The sequence below is a fragment of the Labeo rohita genome, chromosome 19 (assembly GCF_022985175.1).
Source record: "Labeo rohita strain BAU-BD-2019 chromosome 19, IGBB_LRoh.1.0, whole genome shotgun sequence".
Lineage (NCBI taxonomy): Eukaryota > Metazoa > Chordata > Actinopteri > Cypriniformes > Cyprinidae > Labeo > Labeo rohita.
Window position 1 is genome coordinate 30,064,580 of NC_066887.1, and position 20,693 is coordinate 30,085,272.

Genomic DNA, 20,693 nt, shown 5'->3' on the forward strand with positions numbered 1-20,693 from the left:
GCATTAATTTAATTTAACCATAAATGTTATTGAGGTTGAAAAGCTGAAGGACATTGATGGATATTCATGCGATATAAATGGCATACTGATCCAGGCTTGCATTTACTGTATAATAAAGCAGTTGAAAAATATCAGTTCAAAAAGTAAATTATTTGCAGTGATTATCAAATAATGTGAAATAACTACTGACAATGTAGCCTAAGGCCTATCTGGTGCATTTTTCATGATGACCCTTTTCATCACACATAATTTAACCTATTATTCAAAGAAAGCTTGATGCTGTAAGAGTCGTTTTTCATAGCCGAGCCTAAATGTTAAGAAAGCTTTTGTGACACGGAAGTCAAACATCATTTTCTTGTTCTGACGGTTCATATGTAACCTAATACCACAGAGAATGCAGTGTTGTGTTTTCTGTGCAATGCACATATGAGTGTAATAAGGCATATAAATGAATATAGCACATCTTATAGCACCACCACGTGTCAGCATTTGGCATTTCTGGTGTTCAGGTCACTCCCAGGGTTTGCGTTGTTCATCAGTATCATGAAATTTGCACGAAAATCTCCATTTGAGAACTGGTTTTATTGGGAATGATTTTTTAATATTTGAATAGGCTAAGCATAAGTAGCACAGGTATATTTGTAGCAATAGCCAAAAATACATTGTAGTGTCAAAATTATCAATTTTTTAGCTCAAAAATCATTAAGATATTACGTAAAGATCATGTTCCATGAAGATATTTTATAAATTTCCTACTGTAAATATATAAAAACTTAATGTTTGATTAGTAATATGCATTGCTAAGAATTTTAAAAGCGATTTTCTCAATATTTTGATTTTTTTGCACCCTCAGATTCCAAATTTTCAGTTGTATTTCGGCCAAATATTGTCCTATCCTTACAAACCATTCTTTAAATGGAAAGTTTATTTTTTCAGCTTTCAGATGATGTTTAAATATTCATTTCATAAATTGCCCACATGACTGGTTTTGTGGTCCAGGGTCACAAATGATCTGCGAATGATCTGTCTATTTTGTTTTTGAAGCGTCTGAAACTTTCAAAACATTCTCACAAAATCATTAAAAAATAAATGACATAATAATAATAATGATAATAATAATAATAATAATAATAATAATAATAATAATAATAATATGTTTTAGCATTACGTGTGAATGTTATTTAAGTTGCCCAACAAAAATTACCATGTTTACCATGTAAGGTCGGAAAACTGGAAATTCAATAAAATCGTATATTCTATATATATATATATAGAATAATATAATAATAAAGAATAATATAATAAAAAAACAATACAATTTTAGCAAAAATAACAGGGTTATAATAAAAACCCTAATAAAATTATCCCAAGTACACAGAATTTAGCTGCTTTGCGTGCGATTATTTAATAAACCTAACTGTTTTTAAAATCAATAACCATTTTCACACCGAGACGTACAGTGACGCAACTTCCGGTTCGGAAGTGGGAGCAAATCAAGGCGATTGACGCGCGAGATCATGTATGAGTGGAACCCGGTTTGCGAAAACATCGGATATTGCGGGAAAAAAGTAGGCACAAACATTGTATTATTTCATCACATAAACACATTATGTCGGGTTCGACCGACGGAACGTTTTCTTCACGCACCATGGGCCAGTACGGCAGGAAACGTCTTGACGTGATGGACGCACCTGCCAAGCGGGAGGCCAAGCTAAGCTAAGGCTAAAGTCGAGCTAATTCACAATTAAATAAATATGCAAATAAAACACAAGACATGCATTTGAATGTAATTTGATGACTGACATTTATTGATTTTCTAGACAACGAAATGAGCTGAAAAGAGTAAACGGGTTAAATGGCCGTAGACTGCAGGCCGTGTTGTTTACATTAATCTAGTTTCCACTGAATTACCAGAGCTGCTTCACTAATTTATTGTACAGTAAACTGCTAAGATGGTTCCAGGGCATCATAAAAGCGGGCATCCCGTATGTATACATTTTTCAGAAATTAAAATTGTAGTTAATATGATTTTGAACAGTAATATCAAAATAAATCTGAATTAAAATCCGTTAAAATAAAGTCATGAGCTGTCAGATGTCACCGAAGCTCTGGTGTGTGGTTGTCAACTTGTTTACTTTTTAAATAACAGGTTTATAATTACATGCGGTGGAATATTAATCAGTATCTGTCCGGTTGTAAGGACATTTGGTTTTTTTGTTTGGACCTTAAACTTTGGACAATGTGTGAATCATGAAGTACTTAATAATTACAGATTTCTGAGTGTCAGACTTAGAAAATGTGATATATATTCTGTATACGGTATATACCATCGTCCAAAAAGTTTTTTATAAGGAAATAATACTTTTATTCAGCAAGGATGCATTAAGTTAATCAAAAGTGACATTGAAGATTGCTGTTTCAAATAGATGCTGTCCTTCTGAGCTATGAATCAGAGTAAAAAAATACCAGTGTTTCCACAAAAATACGAAGCAGCACAAGTGTTCAACATTGCTAATCATAACATGTTTCTTGTATAGCAAATCAGCACATTATAATGATTTCTAAAGAATCATGTGACTTAAGACTGGAGTAATGATGCTGAAAATTTAGCTTTGCATCACAGGAATAAATGACTTTTTTTAAAATACGTTCAAGTAGAAAACATTTTTATATTGTAATAGTATTTCAGAAAATTGCTGAAATATATATATATATATATATATATATATATATATATATGCTTATTTTCTGTTTCTGTAGGTCTTCATGAAGTTTTAAGTGTCACACACTCTCAGCTATAAACACCGGACACAGATCCAAGATGCCCATTCCTCCCCCGCCCCCTCCACCCCCAGGTGGACCCCCTCCTCCCCCCACCTTTAGCCAGGTAAGTAATCTCTCTTTGGCTGGTAACTTTATTGGGAAATGCAAAATCATACCTCAAAAACCAAAACCAAACCATCGCTTTTCCACAGGCAAACACAACTCCTCCCAAGCTGAGCCGAGATGAAGCAAAGGGCAGAGGGGCTTTGCTCTCTGATATCTGCAAAGGGACCAAGCTGAAGAAAGTTGGCGTTGTCAGTGACAGGAGTGCACCTATGATTGAGAGTAAGTTGAAAAGCAACTAACAGTAGCGTGACTTAATGTATTATTTGGCGTACTGACATTACTATTAATGCACCCGTTAAATTCATTACAACTTTGGAAGTCCACTTCCAAAACAAAGATTCACATATAATGTACTCACCCCCTTGTCATCCAAGAAGTTCATGTTTTTCTTCTTTCAGTCGTAAAGATATTATGTTTTTTGAGGAAAACATTTCAGCATTTTTCTCCATATAATGGACTGATATGGTGCCCCGATTTTAGACTTCCAAAATGCAGTTTAAATGTGGCTTCAAGTGATCCCAAATGCGGTTGTAAATGATCCTAGTTGAGAAAGAAGGTTCTTATCTAGCATAACAATTGGTTATTTTCATAAAAATAATACAGTTTATATACTTTTTAATGTCAAACGCTCGTCTTGTCTCACTCTGCCTCATGACAGTTAGAGTATGTTGAAAAACTCCCATCTCATGTTCTCCCTCAACTTCAAAATCGCCCTATATCGCTATTTTACCTTTTTTGTTAATGGTGTTTGATCTTCTTGCAAAGACTGTGTCGGAACTTCTGCAGCGATGTAAGATGATTTTTAAATGATTTTTGAAGTTGAGGGAGAAAATACAATTGGAGTTTTTCGACATACCCTAACTGTCTTGAACCTGAATACACAGGGTTCAGGGAGAGCAGGACAAGACAAGCATTTGAGATTAAAAAGTATTTAAATTGTATTTTTTTAATGAAAATAACCGATCGCTTCGTTAGGTAAGACCCTTCTTCCTCGTCTGGGATTGTTTACAGCCGTATTTGGGATCGTTTGAAGCTGCATTTAAATTGGATTTTGGAATAGGGCTGTGTATTACTAAGAATCTGGCTAAACGATACGTATCACGATACAGGGGTTGCGATACGATGTGTTGCGATACTGTAAACAAGGTGATATATTGGGGTATTTCTTATTTTAAGAATACGATATACTTTAAGGAAAGCTGCACACACCACCATATGCAAACCTTAGCAAAAACTTCAGTTCAAAAAGTTTAAAAGATCAATCCCTGTAACAACATTCTTATTTAATTAGTTTTTGTGCAGTATGAGTATGAAAGGGGGAAAGAAAATGCCTGCAGGATTATTTAGTTATTAAATGTATAAAATGTAAGCTTTTATAAACAGAGCATATATATTTTTAGACCTTGCTTTAAATGTTCACAATTTAAGTTTACAATTGTAACATACAAAGGCACAAGTTTTTGGATTTCACAAGATTTCAGTTTGTATTTATGTTCCACGTGGAATCGGCAACTGCACAAAACGTCCCCACCACGAGAGAAAGCGGCGAAAGCGAGAGAAAGCTACCACACCGCCCACCGCGAAGGCCCTTTCACACGGGACACCCCTCCGCACAGCAGAAGCACCCAGTGGCCTGTGCAGCCAAGGCGCCGCCTGCGCCGTGGTCCCGGGGCGGACGTTTCCACAAAAGCTGAAATGACGCCATCTAGTGGTTGGAATATAAACTCAAAACGAAGCATCTGCCATGAATCTTGTATGATTTTTTTTTTTTAAATATCAATATTCCGGTTTTGAGAATCGATATAGTATCGCCAAACAAAATATTGCGATACTCGCGCGTATCGATATTTTCTTGCACCCCTATTTTGGAAGTTCAAAATCGGGGCACCTTAGAAGTTCAGTATATGGAGAAAAATGCAGAAAAGTTTTCCTCAAAAAACATAATTTCTTTACGACTGAAGAAAGAAAGACATGAACATCTTTGATGACAAGGGGGTGAGTACATTATATGTGAATCTTTGTTTTGGAAGTGGACTTCTCCTTTAAAGAGATAGTTCAGTATATAAAATGGTTACTGTTTAAAAATAAGATTTTTTTTTTTTTTTTTTTTTTTTTTTGAAAGAACTCTCTTATGCTCACCAAGGCTGCATTTATTTGGTCAAAAATATAGTAAAAATATTATTTAAAATTAAACAGTTTACTATTTTAACACATTTTAAAAAGTAATTTATCCCAGTGATGCAAAGCTGAATTTTCAGCATAATTACTCCAGTCTTCAGTGTCACATGATCCTTCAGAAATCATTCTAATATGCTGATTTGCTGCTCAATATTGAAAAAAGTTGTGCTGCATAATATTTTTGTGGAAAATATGATGCATTTTTTTTCAGGGTTCATTAATGAAAAGAAAGTTCAAAAGAACAGCAATTAGTTGCAAATGTTTTTTACCGTCACTTTAGTTTTGCTGAATAAAAGTATCAGGAAGAATGCATTTTGTTTATTTAAAAAAAGTCTTACTGACCCCAGACTTTTGAATGGCAGTGTTAGCTTTCAATGTGGTACATCATTGAATTCTTTTGTGGTTTTTCAGAGCCAAAAGGAAGTGGTGGAGGCGTGTCCAGCAGCGGAGGGTCTTCTGCATCGTCCCAGCCAGTAGGAGGGCTGTTTCAGGGTGGCGTCCCAAAATTGCGACCTGTAGGAGGTGTGTTGATTGTTAAAACTGTTTGGTTTTGGTCTATTTAAAGGGATGTTTCTTCCAAAAATTGAGTTGTTTTAACACCCTCTGTTGTGCAACATACGCTGTTGGTACGCAAATGAGATTTTGAAAAAATCTTCATGTTGTTTACAGTTCAAAAGCTACACACTTAAAAATAAAGGTTTCAAAAGGGTGCGGTATCATAGAACTATTTTTGGTTCCCCAAGGAACAGTTCTTAGAAGAACCGTTTTTTTTTTCTTAGTGAGAAACATTTTTTAAAAAAATCTAACGAACCTTTTATGGAATGTTAACAGTTCTATAGATGTTAAAGATTCTTCTTGGAACCATTAATCCTAATAAAGAATCTTTATTTTTAAAGGAAACCTCAGGTATTAAGACTTGTGTGGCTTAATATAACGTCAGTTATGTCTCTTACTGAAATATGTAATAGAAAGTCCATGAAAGACTATGTTATTTAAAAAAATCCACATTATTTTATTTATAATTTAGACAGTTCCATTTGCGACTGAAAAGTACTGCGTGTGAGTACGAAAAAATATTTAGGAGCAGGAGGATGTCAGCATATTTGTGTTTCCGCAGAGGGCAGCTTTGTATCACAGACATATCTCACAAATGTCTGACACACCCATTTCAGATCTTGGAGCAAAGCGACTAGAAGGCAAGCCTGCAACCATTAGCTGAAAAAGCGTAACAGCTAAAGCTAATGCTTCTGGTCTGGCAGTACATGGAAAAGGAGACCAGAGGCCGCTTTCTTTGAATGGATGTCAGTGGAAGAGAGGCTTCACTACGCTGAATAAACAGCTTTTTTTTTTTTTTTTTTATAGAGGAAATGGCTTATAATTTAATGAATCAACAGCCTATCTGCTAATCTTCAACATGTTTTACACTAAACAATACTTTTGGATTGAACTATTTTTAGAGTTTACCACAAAAAACTGCCGTTTTATAAGAAAAGTCACTGACTTTTTGCGACAGGTGGGATTGAGCTTATGGCACTTCTCATTCATTCCTATGGTATCTGTAAACGCCGACTGAGCGTCGCACAACTCTGACTGAATTTCAATGACGTCACTACTCTAATGTGATTGGTTATTAAGGAACATGTGATCCAAGTTAGCTGTTACGCTTTCTCCAATAGTAAGTCATATAGACCTTCTCATCTCCCTATAGAGGGTATGCATGTGATGTCACCGTCAGCTGGAGTGGCTGCGGCTCCCCTCACTAAGAAAATCTCTGCTTGGAGTCTCTACTAATGAGCTGGTGATCCGAATCAGGTGTGTTTGATTAAGGAGACATGGAAAACATGCAGTGTTGGGGGGCCTTCAGGAATGTGGTTGGGAACCACTGATTTAATACAACAGTTATATAAACAAGAAAGTAATATTAAGTGACTTACATTGTTTGACTTCAATACTGTTGCCTGATTTTGCTCTGTTTTCCGTTGACAAAAATAGTTTGAAACAAAGTCACAGCTAAGCTGCTGTGCATCTCCATTCAAACACAGCGTTGTTTCGTTTATGAATGAATGTGCGTTTTTAAACAAATCTAGTAAGTCACTTGCTTCATTCCTGAACGAATCAAATAAATGAATGATTCAATGATGAAATCAGTGACTTGCCACTACCTACTGGTAGTTTGTTTCATTTTTACAGTATCTTTTCAGTCATTTAAATCATTTAATATTTCTATATTCAAAATGTTATATTTAAAACATTAATCTCAACATGAATTTATGAATTTAATTCATAAGATTTCTGAAAATACACCTACAAGCCACTTGTGTTCTTCTGTGCCACCTCTGTAGCACAAATTAATTTTGTTAATAACGATGTCAATTCATTGGTAACTTATTCTTCTTATTCTACTTGTTCTTATTCTGTTGGTTTCATTAGAATTTTTAAAAAGCTTATATATATATATATATATATATATATATATTTTTTTTTTTTTTGTTTTTTGTTTTTTGTTTTAATTTGACAAAAAATGACGTAGCCTACTTTTAATAAAGTTGGGAAAATGACATTACTTATTAATTTAATTAAGTAGAAGGCGCTCCTGAAATTTTTGACTGTGCTCCTAAATTTTTTAAGTTAGGAGCACAAGTGCTCCTAAAAAGAAAAGTAAGTGTAGAGCCCTGAAAGGGCAACGAGAAGCGATGCAAGTCTTCACTGCTTTTCGTAGCAATAGGAAGAGGAGAAAAGAATGGGACGAAAAAAACTTCCTAAAGACTCGCGTTTTTGTTCTTTCCACTTTACAAAACGGCAAATGCTAGATGCCATCCTTATAGGATGTAAACATGCCAACGCTTGACGCTGCAGCAACTGAAGGAGTTTGTCAACACGCATTTCACTCAACATATTAAGATTCCTTGTGGGGAAAAATCGATGGTACAGCATTTGGATTAAGCCTAAGCTAATATCCATCACCACCTGTAAGCTCTTTCAGTAGCTGTGGTCATCGTATCAGTATTTTATTTTCAAAGTTGTGTTTTCCAAGTTGTGTTGCGGTAAAAATAGCAAAACATAGCACCAATAACTCACCAAGTACAACCAATTCACGTCATATTGGCGCCCCCCATAGTCCAAAATATCTATAAAACGATGTGGATTTTTAAAATGACGCAAGTCTTTCCTGTGTTTTCTGCTACATATTTCAGTAAAATACATCACTTATGTTATATTAAGCCACACAAGTCTTAATACCTGGGGTTTTCTTTAAGAGTGTAAAGATTTCCTGCTTGAGGCTTTTCTCAAAAACCTGCTTATTCATTCTGCAGTGATCGTTAGATACTAGAATATTGCGCCAGTGCTTCTCAAATATACAAAGGGTGTTTACTCAAACTAATCTCATACCATGCAATTATGGTTCATTCTTCCACTGAACCGGTTGTGTTGCAGATGGTTCTGCAGGCAGGTCTGCATTGCACCCTCCTGGCACTCGTTCTGCTGCACCTCGCCCACCCGGCAGTCACGATGACCCCGACAGTCCCTCTCAGCAGGCCTCTCCTCCAGAGCCTGGCCGCTCCCAGAGACCATCCCTGCCTGATCTCTCCCGTTCCCCCGGTGGAGGCAGCAGCCCCTCTACAGGTATGAAGCACAGCTCTTCAGCTCCACCTCCACCACCCCCCATGTCCCGGCGTGGAAACGCTCCTCCCGCCCCACCGCAGAAAGCCGCGGCGCCCTTGTACAATCGCGAAAAGCCACTTCCGCCGACTCCAGGGCAGCGAGGACCCTCTCCAGCGCCGGTGCGTGAAAACGCGCCACCTCCACCAGTGAAACCTCCTCCGTCACCTGCAAGCAGCCGCTCGTCTTCATCCTCTTCTTCCTCCCTGGCCCCGCCGCCGCCACCTTACCGTCAGCAGTCCGGGGTTTCCAATGGCCCCTCCAGTCCTGTGAACGAGGCGGCCCCCGAACTGCCCCAGAGACACAACTCACTCAGCAAGAAGCCTTCAGCTGGTGGGCACACACCGACACGCGGACATGCACCGCCTCCACCACCGTCACCCACCCCACAGGCAGCCAGACCCCCGCCACCAGCAAGAGAGCCCCCGGGACGAGGAGCAGGTGAGTTCTATTTTCTGTGACATTCATATAATTTCTTAAAGTTAATAATTTCAGTTTTAAAATATACTACTAATTAAAAATGTGGTTTCGGTAAGATTTTTTATGTTAAAAAAAAAAAAGCTCTTATGCTCACCAAGGCTCCATTTATTTGATCAAAAATACAGTGAAAACAGTGATATTGTGAAATATTATTACAGCTTAAAGTAACTGTTTTCCACTTTAATATATTTTAAAATGTAATTTATTCCTGTGACACAAAGGCTTCAGTATCAGTACTCCAGTCTTCAGTGTCACATGATCCTTTAGGAATCATCCTAGTATGCTGATTTGCTGGTCTTAATATTAATGTTAAAAAAAGTTTTTCTGCTTAATATATTTGTGAAAACCTTTTTTATTTGTGAATTTTTTTCAGGATTCTTTGATGAATAAAAAGTTCTAAAGAACAGTGTTTATTTAAAATTTTAAATCTTTTGTAATATTATACATGCCTTTTTTGTCACTTTTGATCAATTTAATGCATCTTTGCTGAGTCAAAAGTTTTTGAACAGTAAGATTTTTAATGTTTTTTTTAAAGAAGTCTCTTCTGCTCACCAAGCCTGCATTTATTTGCTTCAAAATACAGCAAACGATATTATGAAATATTTTTGCTATTTAAAATAACTACTTTCTATTTGAATATATATTTAAAATGTAATTTATTCCTGTTATCAAAGCTACCTTTTCAGCATCATTACTCCAGTCTTCAGTGTCATATGATCTTTCTAATATGCTAATTTGCTGTTCAAGAAACAATTATTAGTAGTAGTAGTAGTAGTGTTCAGGATTTTTTAATGAGTAGAAAGATCCAAAGATCAGCATTTATCTGAAATAAAAAGCTTTTGTAACATACACTATGCCATTCAAAAACTTGGAGTCAGTATAATTTTATTTTTTATTTTATTTTTTGGGGAAGAAATTATTAATAATTTTATGTAGCAAGGATGCTTTAAATTGAACAAAAGTGATGATAAAGACATTTATAATGTTACAAAAGATTTCTATTTCAGATAAATGCTATTCTTCTGAACTTTCTATTTATCAAAGAAACCTGAAAAAAATTAACTTGGATGTTTTCATAAATGTTTTTCAGCAAATCAGAGTATTAGAATGATTTCTGAAGGATCATGTGACTGGAGGAATGATGCTAAAAATTCAGCTTTGAAATCACAGGATTAAATTACATTTTAAAATATATTCAAATAGAAATCAGTTATTTTAATAGTAAAAATATTTCAAAATTTACTGTTTTTTTTTTGTTTTTTTTTTTGTTTTTTTCTGTACTGGATCAAATAAATGAGTGGCTTGGTGAGCAGAAGAGATTTCTTTAAAAAACATTAAAAATCTTACTGTCCAAAAATAACATGAATAAAAAAGAACCCTAAACTTTTAAACCAGTGTTTCTAGAGTAATCTTTTAAGGAATAGTTCACACAAAAATTATTTACTGTTTAATTTCTGTGTAACACAAAGGAGTATTTTAAAGCTGCTCTTGTTCATACATCTATAATTGGGACCACGTCTCTCAATTTTCCACAAAGGATACCACAAAAGCACAATAGATGTAACCTGTGTCATTCAAGCACTTTATTTAGAGTCATTTTAATTTTTGTTTGAGAAACAGATCGAAATTTAATTTTAAACTATTTGTGTATTGCTATTTATCTGTCATTTATTTTGTTGACATTCTCAATATGACTTCCTTTACTAGCTCCTCCTGTTCCTGGGCAGCCGTCACGGAATGGCAGGGATGCTCCTCCTCCGCCTCCACCACCTTACCGGACTCACGGCACTACCTCGGATGTCCCGAGCCGAGGCAAGCCCCCTCCTCCCCCCTCCCGCACACCAGCCGGACCCCCACCCCCTCCCCCGCCCATCCGCAATGGACACACTTCCATTTCCCGTTCCTTTGTAGGTGAGTCCTTCAAACTCACTCTCAGCCCGCACCTGCCCTCACATCCTCATTTCAACATCTTCTGTTCATACAGAGAGGATGTTTTCTCCTAATTGAAACTAACAATAGAAACTCGCTTGTCTCATAGGGCAAGAGATGATTCTGTCATATGACCAGAAAACACTCTCACAATGACCTGTCTTTATTCTTGGGCCCTGGTATTGTGCAAAATATTTAGATTAATTTTCATATTTCAAAAAACAAAGTTACTCATTTAAGTTCAGAAGCATCTGCAGTTGCAGCTGTTTCTGAATCATCTATCTAGCCAGTGTATGATGATGCTAACAAGATATCAGGGTTGTTCTGTGCCAAAATAACCAAATTTTAGAAACTTCCCTTGCTCAAGTTTTTTTTTTTGTCGTCAATATTTTTTCGGAAGGAAGACAAACATGTATAGTGATTATTTGGAGTCAAATTACAGGGGGGGTAAAAATCTATTTTGTAAAGATTGCAGCATCATTATATAATTTTTACTCAGAGATTGGTAGTTCTATTAGTAAAATCTGTTGACTTTATTAATCTTTGCATCATTATAAGCCAATGGTGACCATTCAAAAATGGGGAAAAAGCACTTTTCAAGTGTTTCACTTTTCATTTTTCTCCAAAGTTTGCATGCCTGTAACTCAAGAAATATTAAATATATCTTAATGCCCTTGTAGATTTTGGGTCTTAACAAACTTTCCTTTTGGCATCTTTTTTAAGGCCCTGTAGCTTCAGTTCCAGAGATATTGGGATCTAAATATGGCTTCACGAGCCATTAATGTTAAATTGCGCTCATTTTCAATGGTCAAAAACTGAATATTGTTCACTTTGCATACAGTTTACACAGCTTATATATTTATATAGCATACCTACCTAAGGGCCGTAAATATTCTTTTTCCAAAGTTTGCGTGCCTTTAACTCAAGAAGTATTAAAGATGTATCAAATAAAATTTTGAATTCTGGTTCTTAATGAGCTTTTCTTTTGAAATCTTCATTTTTAAGGCCCTTTATCATTCAGTTCCAGAGATATGGGGATCTCACTGTGGCTGCATGTTGAATTTTACCCGGTTTCAGTGGTTGAAAACCAAATGTTGGTCACTTTGTATACAGCTGATGCCTATTGTATTTAACGGGGAATATCTGAAAAATAAATCATTTTGAAACAATGAAAACAATTCCAGACAATATATATTAGGGATGCAAGAATACAGTTAATCCATGGTTCAATACGTAGCACGGTTTTCAGTTCGGTTCGGATAGCTTGCCACATCAGAGTGTTTTTTTGCATTGAATTAACAACAAACTACTTCTGTAAACCTCTGTACGTTGGAAAAAGCGTGGATTATTATGTGTCTGCTTAATATTCTTTAATATTCTTTCCGATTTTTTGCACAAAATAGGATGGGTTTCATTCATACTGGACGCCAGAGGGCGCCCTCAAGTAGAAAATACACACATGCGTCAAAGAAGTGGCACTGATTACGTTCCGTTCCAGCTTCTCTAATATGGATAAAGGCATCGCTATTGCTGTAACTGAATAAAAACAAACAAGTTTTGAATTATGAAATGTAAGGACAATAAACACTCGTCTGCAATAATATATGGTTTATCTGTGTTCTTCAAGCCATCTCGGGTATTTTCATAATGATTTTCATAATGATATTTGTAAGCCATAATCGGCATACAGTATAGAATTGATTGTCTGCCCCATTCTTTGATAAGAAGCTGCATCAGATCACAGAAGGAAGTTATTTCAAACGCTCAACTGATGCTGTGAAGTAAAAACAAGTTATAATGTGCTCTAAAGTCTTGTCATTGCATTTCATTAGAATGAAAGATTCTCTGCGTGTGTTGCTTTATCAGATATAAACAGGGAGCCGTTTCCTCATCTAAGCACGTGAAATCATGGGCACACACAGCAAATTTCGAGAGAAATCAAACATGTAAATTATTTAAATACAAAACCGGAAAACCGCAATTCACAAGCGCGTATTGAACCGTGGATGTCGTACCGAACGGTTGGATATTATATTGAGTATTATGACATCCCTAATATATATCTTAGTGCTAAAAATGCACTGAAATGGACAAGTTGAGGCACATTAACTTGCTCTCAGTAGTGTATTTGTAAGATTATATATTCAAGGATATTTGAAAGAAGGGATTTTGTTCATGTTGACAGCTTCTGAAGCTACAAGCAAAAATGCAGTATTGTAACTACATCTGAAATAAAACCCACGCCTCCTAGGAAGTGTGGTTGCTTTCCTCATATATTGTGTTCACATCAATAAACCAAGATTTGCCTCACCAGGGGTCGGTTGCATAAAAGGTTAAGACTAGTCTTAAATATTAGTCAGCTAATGTTTGTCTTTAAGACTGGTCATAATTTTTCAAATTCAGTTACGTAAGACTAGATTAGTCTAAATTGAATCCAAAAAATCCTCTGGATTAAGTATTATAATCTCTTTTTCTTTTATTCTGATAGTAAATCAGACTTTGAAACATTTAAGGCATCTTGGACCTGAAATAATTAACACGGGGTAATTCTTAACCCTAAGTAAATGGGATCCTGGTTAATCTTTTTATATTTCAAACTGTTCCTACTTTACCTGGAGTTAATAATTAATTCTGGATACTTTGATGTTACACCATACATTCCCATACGCTTGGTTACTGATATTATTTCAGTACTTGCAGTGTCAACATTCATGACTAGATAAACACATCTTGACATATACCAGTGAAAATGGCTAGGTTTCAGTTATTCGTTATTCTCTGGGACTGGGCTTAAAAAACTCCAATTTTAAAAGAGACATTTCTTAGGAACCGGAATCTAAAATCATGTTAAGATCTTTAATACTTCCTGAGTTACAGGCGTGCAGACTAAGGGGAAAAGAGGATATTTTAGCACTCATGCAAATATGTTCTTTGCAATTATCTTGACAAGACAGGGAAACAAGATACATTTCTCATTTCAATGGTATTTGTTCTTCGGACAGTGTTCTTCAAACACAAGAAGTTTTAGCATTATGCAAAGTGACCTCACATTTGGTTTTCAACCACCGAAACCGAGCCAAAATTCAACAGTCTCTGGATCTGAATGAAATAGGTCCTTGAAAATGGATATTCCAAAGGAGAAGTTTATTAAGAACCAGAATGTAAAATTTTATTGATATATCTTTAATACTTCTTGAGTTGCATGCACGCAAACCTTGGAAAATGAAATTGAATATAATTTAACAGTTTACTTGTGGCGCTATATTCAGATCCCAATAACTCTGGAACTAAACCACATGGGGCCTTAAAATTGAAGATGCCAAAAGGAAAGTTCTTTAAGAACCAAAATCTAAAAGGACAGTCAGATGTCTTTAATACTTCTTGAGTTACAAGCATGCAAACTTTGGAGAAAAACACTTGAAAAGTGCTTTTTGAATGGTGACCATTGACATATAATGCAACAAAGATTAATAAAGTCGACAGATTTTACTAATAGAACTACCAATCTCTGTGTACAAATAACATCATGATGCTGCCATCTTTGTAAAGTCAGTAATTTGACTTTGAATCTCAGGTGGAAACTGCCGTTTTGAACCCCCCTCAACAAAATAGTGGATTACTCAGAAAATACACATCTGTGACATTTAATATTTTGGCTTTCATCACTATATATGTCTATCTGTCTTCAGAAAAATATTTGCAAAACCAAAAATTTGAGCCAGGGAAGTTTCTGAAATTTGATTAATTTGGCACGGAACGACCCATCAGATAAATAGACTTTGGCTTTTTAGACTTTTTAGACAATCCAATCACTCTTTCTACGATCATCCATAATGCAATTTAGTGGTTTGTTACACTTCTAAAACTTAAATCCAATTGTGGATCAGTGTTGTTGCCAAATATTGGTACTTTATACATTTATACATATTTAGCAGACACCTTTATCTGGACTGACTAACAAAAGCACTTTAGCATCATATGAACATCACCAAAAAAAATGGATGTCATTAACATTTGTTTATTAATAGAAAGTGTTTTATTCCAGAGTTAAAAATTAAAAATAAAAATGAGAAAAGACAAGGCAATTAGTCATAAATAATCAAACTATATTATTAGTGTTAAATGTTTAACACTTTTATTGAAGAAACTGTTGTGGAAAAGGCTGTTGCACAATGAATACTGCAATAAAACAAATTGGTAGTTTTGTTAAATACAAGACAAGTTACACTTTTAATCTCACAAAAACATGTAAGAACTAAATTACCAATCAGATTTTTGTTATTAGTAAGAATTTTGAATGTTTTTGAAAAAAAAAAAAAGTCTCTCAAAGGCAACATGTGATCAAAAATACAGTAGAAACAGTAATATTGTGAACTGTTATTACATTTTAAGTCTTCAGTGTCATATGGTACTTCAGAATTAATTCTGATATGCTTAATGTTGTGCTGCTTAGTATTTTTGTGAAAATGGTGCTAAAGTTTTTTTGTGATTCTTTAATGAATAGAAAGTTTGAGCATTGTTATAAATGTCTTCATGGTTACTTTTGATCAATTTAATGTGTCCATGCTGAATAGAAGTATTAATTTCTTAAATCTTAAAAAAAAAAAAAAAAATCTGTGTACAATGTGTAAAATCTGTGTTTTTGTTTAAAAAAAAATATAGACTAGCAGTCAAAAGTTTTTGAACGGTAAGATTTTTAATGTTTTTTAAAAAGTCTCTTATGCTCACCAAGTACTGCAAAAGCAGTAATATTGTGAAATATTTTTACTATTTAAAAGAATTGTTTTCCATTCAAATACATTTTAAAATGTAATTTATTCCTGTGATCAAAGCTAAATTTTCAGCATCATTACTCCAGTCTTCAGTGTCATGTGATCCTTCAGAAATATAAAGCTCCAGCATTTATCTGAAATAAAAAGCTTTTAAACATTATACAATATAAAGCTTGGAGTCAGTATATTTTTATGTATTTATTTATTTTGCTGTTCAGCTAATTTTAACAATAATAACAATAAATGTTTATGAGCAGCAAATTGGAATATTAGAATGATTTCTGAAGGACCATGTGACTAGACACTGGAGTTTGCTAAAAATTCAGCTTTTGAAATCACATTTTAAAATATATTCAAATAGAAAGCAGTTATTTTAATTAGTAAACATATTTCAACATTTTACTGTTTTTGCTGTACTTTGGATCAAAGAAATGCAGGCTTGGTGAGGCTTCTTTAAAAAACATTAAACACTACCAGACAAATGTTTTTGAACAGGAAGATTTTTATAGTATAAAAGTTCTTTTTATTTGTCTCTTCCAACAGATGATTTTGAGTCCAAGTATTCTTTTCATCCTCTGGACGACTTCCCTCCTCCAGAGGAGTACAGACATGTCACGAAGATATACCCAAGCAAAGCTAACAGAGGTAAGTTTCAGGAAATGACCAGTTAGACACAGCAGTTTAAACTTCAATAAATATTTGTAATTAATCCCACAGTGAGCACAAAGCCTTCTTTGATCTCTCGCATGATTTCACAAACTTGTGTAAAGACAGAGCTCCTGCATGCTTTTCATCTTCAGTAGCTGCGATTTGTTGCTCCTATGACGTCCACAGTGATTTTCTGAGCTTGCATTCATACGTGTCTCTGTTTGTTTGGCAGTAATGCGAGGAGCCCCTCCTTTGCCACCTGTCGGGAGGTAAACACTGTGATCCGTCGTTTGGGCTGCATCGGCGACGAGGGTTCTTCACACAGACCCATACGCTCATAAAGACAATCTCACATGCGCATCTAAAGACACAAAGCCTGCACCTTATTAACAGCCATTCCCTCATCGGATAACATTCCTATTCATTCAAGCAAGCTCCATCATATCACTTTTGTCCGGTGCGGAAGGTCGTCTTCGCTCAGAAAAGAGTGAGATGAGGGAAAGTACTGCATTCCATCATCAGTAACGGCCAACTTTATTATTATTATTTTTTTTTTTTTTTTTTTTTTTTCCCTTCGGCATTTTAAATACCTAGGTAGCACTGCACATTTGATTGGATGTGCACTGAGAGCCTGTATGTAGGTAAAGCGTAGCACTTGAGACGGGAAGTGGAAAGCATGTGCCTGGAAACTGTCTTAACTATGTCAGGCAATGTTAAATGTTATTCTTTTTTCCTCTCAGTCGCTACCCCATGCACTGTGAATAATGCGAGTCACTCGGAGCATCTGAGTGTGAGCTGAACTGTAAAAACTGTTAGCTTTAGATGTTTTTGTCTTTTGTCCTGGTTGTGTCCCATTTCTGGGAACAGCCATTACCTTTAAGTTCTCTCAGGGGGTTTGTTGGACTTCATTACCCTCCGTTAAGGTTGTGAACGAAAGTTCCAAAAGTGCCAACCGATGCTCTGCCATTAATAAATCAGCATGGCTCCTTCAGTCGTAACAGATCCTCCTTTGGAAACTGGTAGGTTGATTGCCTTCTAAAGACGGACCGTGGGATATTTTTTTTTTTATTTTTTCTCCAGGTTTGGAGTTGTTGTCCTGCAATACTCCTCGCACTTTGTGCCGCAACCTCACCTGCTTTGTGAATCCTGGCTTTTCCCGTTACAGGATGGCACAGCGATGCTGCTTGCTTTGTTTGAAAGCAGGCTTTGTCCACATGCTGCTGGTGTTGTAGAGCAGCATTGTGTCAAATAGGAAGTGTTTTAACCGTTTATGAACTTGGTCTGGGATTTTCATCACTTCGCAAGTTCAATGCATGCTGCTTTATGGGACAGACCTTCAATATAACCGTCGGTGAATTTGCATGTAAAGCCGCGAAATTGCTTTCTGTATTTCTTCTATTTTTTAAGAATGCATCTGCTTTTTGATGACAGGACCACAACCTAGGGTTCTGGAGCAGTTGTCTTACACTACATTATTCACTACTACAGTATTGCTGCAGAAATGTGGTAACTAGTCATTTCATGACCAGTCATGTTCTAACTGATGTTTGCGGTCAGCCTAGCTAAACAGAACACATTTAAAAACTACGCACATCCCTGTTTATCCACAGCTTGATCCGTGTCAATGTCAGACCTTCCTGATTGTAACGGTCTTGTTTATTTAATATAGACTGCATTTCAGAGCTGCAGAAGAGCTAACTTTTTCATAGATGGACAGTTGTGAACTTTTTTTTTTTTTGCCCCTCTTTGTTCTTCCGCCTTACATTTACTGATTAACGTGTCGGTACGGGATTTGTAAACAAAAAAAATAATAATTAAATGGTGTATTTACAAGTACATAGAGAGATACGGTAGTGATAGTTATTAATCTATTTTTAAGTTGTAAAAAGCTTGTAATATAGTAAATAATTTCAGGCAAATGAAGTCTCAGACTAATCGTTACTTGATGGTACGTCCTAATACGTGAATATGGCTGAGGACGTCTTCATAGACTAATACTTGTCTGTAATCACCTGCTGTCTGTCAGCAGGGGTCAGTGTACATGTCTTTAGAAGAGCATAACTTACTCACATTGAGAGAGAGAGACGACTGTCATATTATTATTCCATGCTTAACTAAAGCCTGTCCACACATGTTGAAATAAAGCTGAGGAAAAAAACATGTCTGTGTCATTTCGTGAGTCAGGAGCAGACTATGACATGATAGAGGACATAATACCAGCAATAGATGATTTGAATAGAGCTGAAAGAGCTGAAAGGAACAGTGGGCAACATGCATTTAAAGTGGTACATATGGAAGGAGCATGTCAGTCATTTATACATGCCAAACTTCCTGCTACCAAGTGGTGCCGCTGTGACTATACTGGATATTGGCATGTAGATGTCTTCAAGCCAGCTCTTTTATAAAATATATGAAGTTTGGTGCAGATTGAACATGGTATGTTTGGGTTAGTGCAAAGGATGATGTATCCTGCTGCCAACAGGTGGCGCTATGATTATTGTTTGGCTGAGCTACATAATCTATTCCCATGGCGAAACATCATAATTTGTCAGGCCGCCATGTACACACCCTTTAACAAAAACTCAAGATCTTTGCAATTTAATGTCACAAAGCCCTTTTGATTACACTGACCAAATAAAATATTGTCAAATAAAAAGATGTCATTAAATCTCTATGAGGAGATCATTAAAGCGTAAAACATGGCACTTCCTGTTACCAGCAGGTGGCACTATGGCTATAACTGAATATGGGCATGGGCATGTGTTCAAATGTGAATTCTGCAGTTTAACGTCACAAAGGGATTACACTGACCAAATGTTGGTGTTGATCTGTTTAAAACTCTAAGAGGAGTTCGTTTAAATACAACGCCTAAAAACGGCACAAAACTTGCAGAGAAATTCAAAATAGACTTCTTGTTGGGTTTTGGACTTTGTACCGAGGGGACTTTTTTGTAGGTATTGGTGTGTTACATGTGTCTACAGTATTTTGTGTATGTGAAACATAGCTCGAGGCACACTTGATCTGGATGAGCTCAACACAAATAAAGGTAAATAAAGGCCTCCTGTAGCGAATCGATGAATTTTTAAAGAAAAATATCCATATCTAAAACGTAATAATCACGTTAATCTATCTTGTGCTAACAGTTGTTCATGGAAGCAGCTCCGGGCGGATGGTGTAATACGTCGGCAGCGTGCACACGCCGCTCAGATGTGACGAAAGCGAACACGCTGTGGAGCCAAAGCAAAACAACGGTCACAAATTAGAAGTACAAAACGAGGATTTGTTTAAAAAGAAAAAAAAAAGTCGGGCGATTTCGATATACACCAAGAGGAGACTAGTTTTCCTTTGCTAAAGTAAGGAAACTTTGCTTCCTTTGCTTCAGTAAACAAACATTGGCTTTCACAAGACTCACCAGCGCATGCGCATCGCATCCTGCGTCATTCGCCCGGAGCTGCTTCTGTTAGCGCAAGCTAGATTAAAGTGATTATTACATTTTAGATATGGATATTTTTTTGAACAAAAAAACATCAATTCACTACAGGAGGCCTTTATTCACCCCCCAGCACTGTGATAGAGCTTGGAAATGCCTTTTTTTTAAATAGCCAATAGTTTATATCACAGCTTGGGCCAGAGCCGTTGAACTTGGTAAAGCTGCATTTGACAGCACATGACAGCCACAATCTCATCACATTATCTATATATAAAATAGCATTCAGCGCTGTGGCGGTTCGTGTGACAGCGCAAAACCAATCTTCATTTGCCCCAACAAAATGCATATTTACTCTGTCTGAATCATTCCCTATCCCCTACCATTTACTGAACAAGAAGTTCAAGATGTTTGTTAAAGATCTCTTGCGCTGGAAAGCATCTGATGTGTACCAACGTCTTAATGACGTCTTCCAGATGTCAGTTTTGCATAAATTCTAAATCATAAACATCTTAAAGACATCTAATATACGTCTATTTGACATCTGATAGGAAACGTCCAATAGATGTATTGCAGATGAGCAAACACTCTGAAGAAATGTCTTGCAGATGTAAATGCAGACGTCAAATAGAAGTCTTTGTGATGTACGTGTGCTATCAGGGTAGCTTAGAGATAATCTTAAGGCTAACATATTCATACTAACCCTGATA

At 36.0% G+C, this 20,693-nt stretch overlaps 1 protein-coding gene across 1 annotated transcript; it reads left to right on the plus strand.

Annotated features, from left to right (window-relative positions):
- Window positions 1-1,468: 1,468 nt before the first annotated feature.
- On the plus strand, window positions 1,469-18,716 carry wipf2b (WAS/WASL interacting protein family, member 2b). The gene is made up of 8 exons (XM_051137305.1): window positions 1,469-1,568; window positions 2,761-2,887; window positions 2,976-3,108; window positions 5,479-5,589; window positions 8,503-9,168; window positions 10,915-11,118; window positions 16,452-16,553; window positions 16,789-18,716. Exons 2-8 carry the CDS (start codon window positions 2,822-2,824, stop codon window positions 16,827-16,829), a joined length of 1,323 nt encoding a protein of 440 aa, XP_050993262.1. The 5' UTR covers window positions 1,469-1,568; window positions 2,761-2,821; the 3' UTR covers window positions 16,830-18,716.
- The last annotated feature ends 1,977 nt before the right edge of the window (window positions 18,717-20,693 follow it).

Excerpts from the sequence above, each read along its gene's own strand:
- wipf2b (XM_051137305.1), top strand. The coding sequence starts at position 2,822 with ATGCCCATTCCTCCCCCGCCCCCTCCACCCCCAGGTGGACCCCCTCCT. Across the intron at positions 5,590-8,502 it reads AAAATTGCGACCTGTAGGAG|ATGGTTCTGCAGGCAGGTCT; the intron begins GTGTGTTGATTG and ends GTTGTGTTGCAG. Across the intron at positions 9,169-10,914 it reads GCCCCCGGGACGAGGAGCAG|CTCCTCCTGTTCCTGGGCAG; the intron begins GTGAGTTCTATT and ends TTCCTTTACTAG.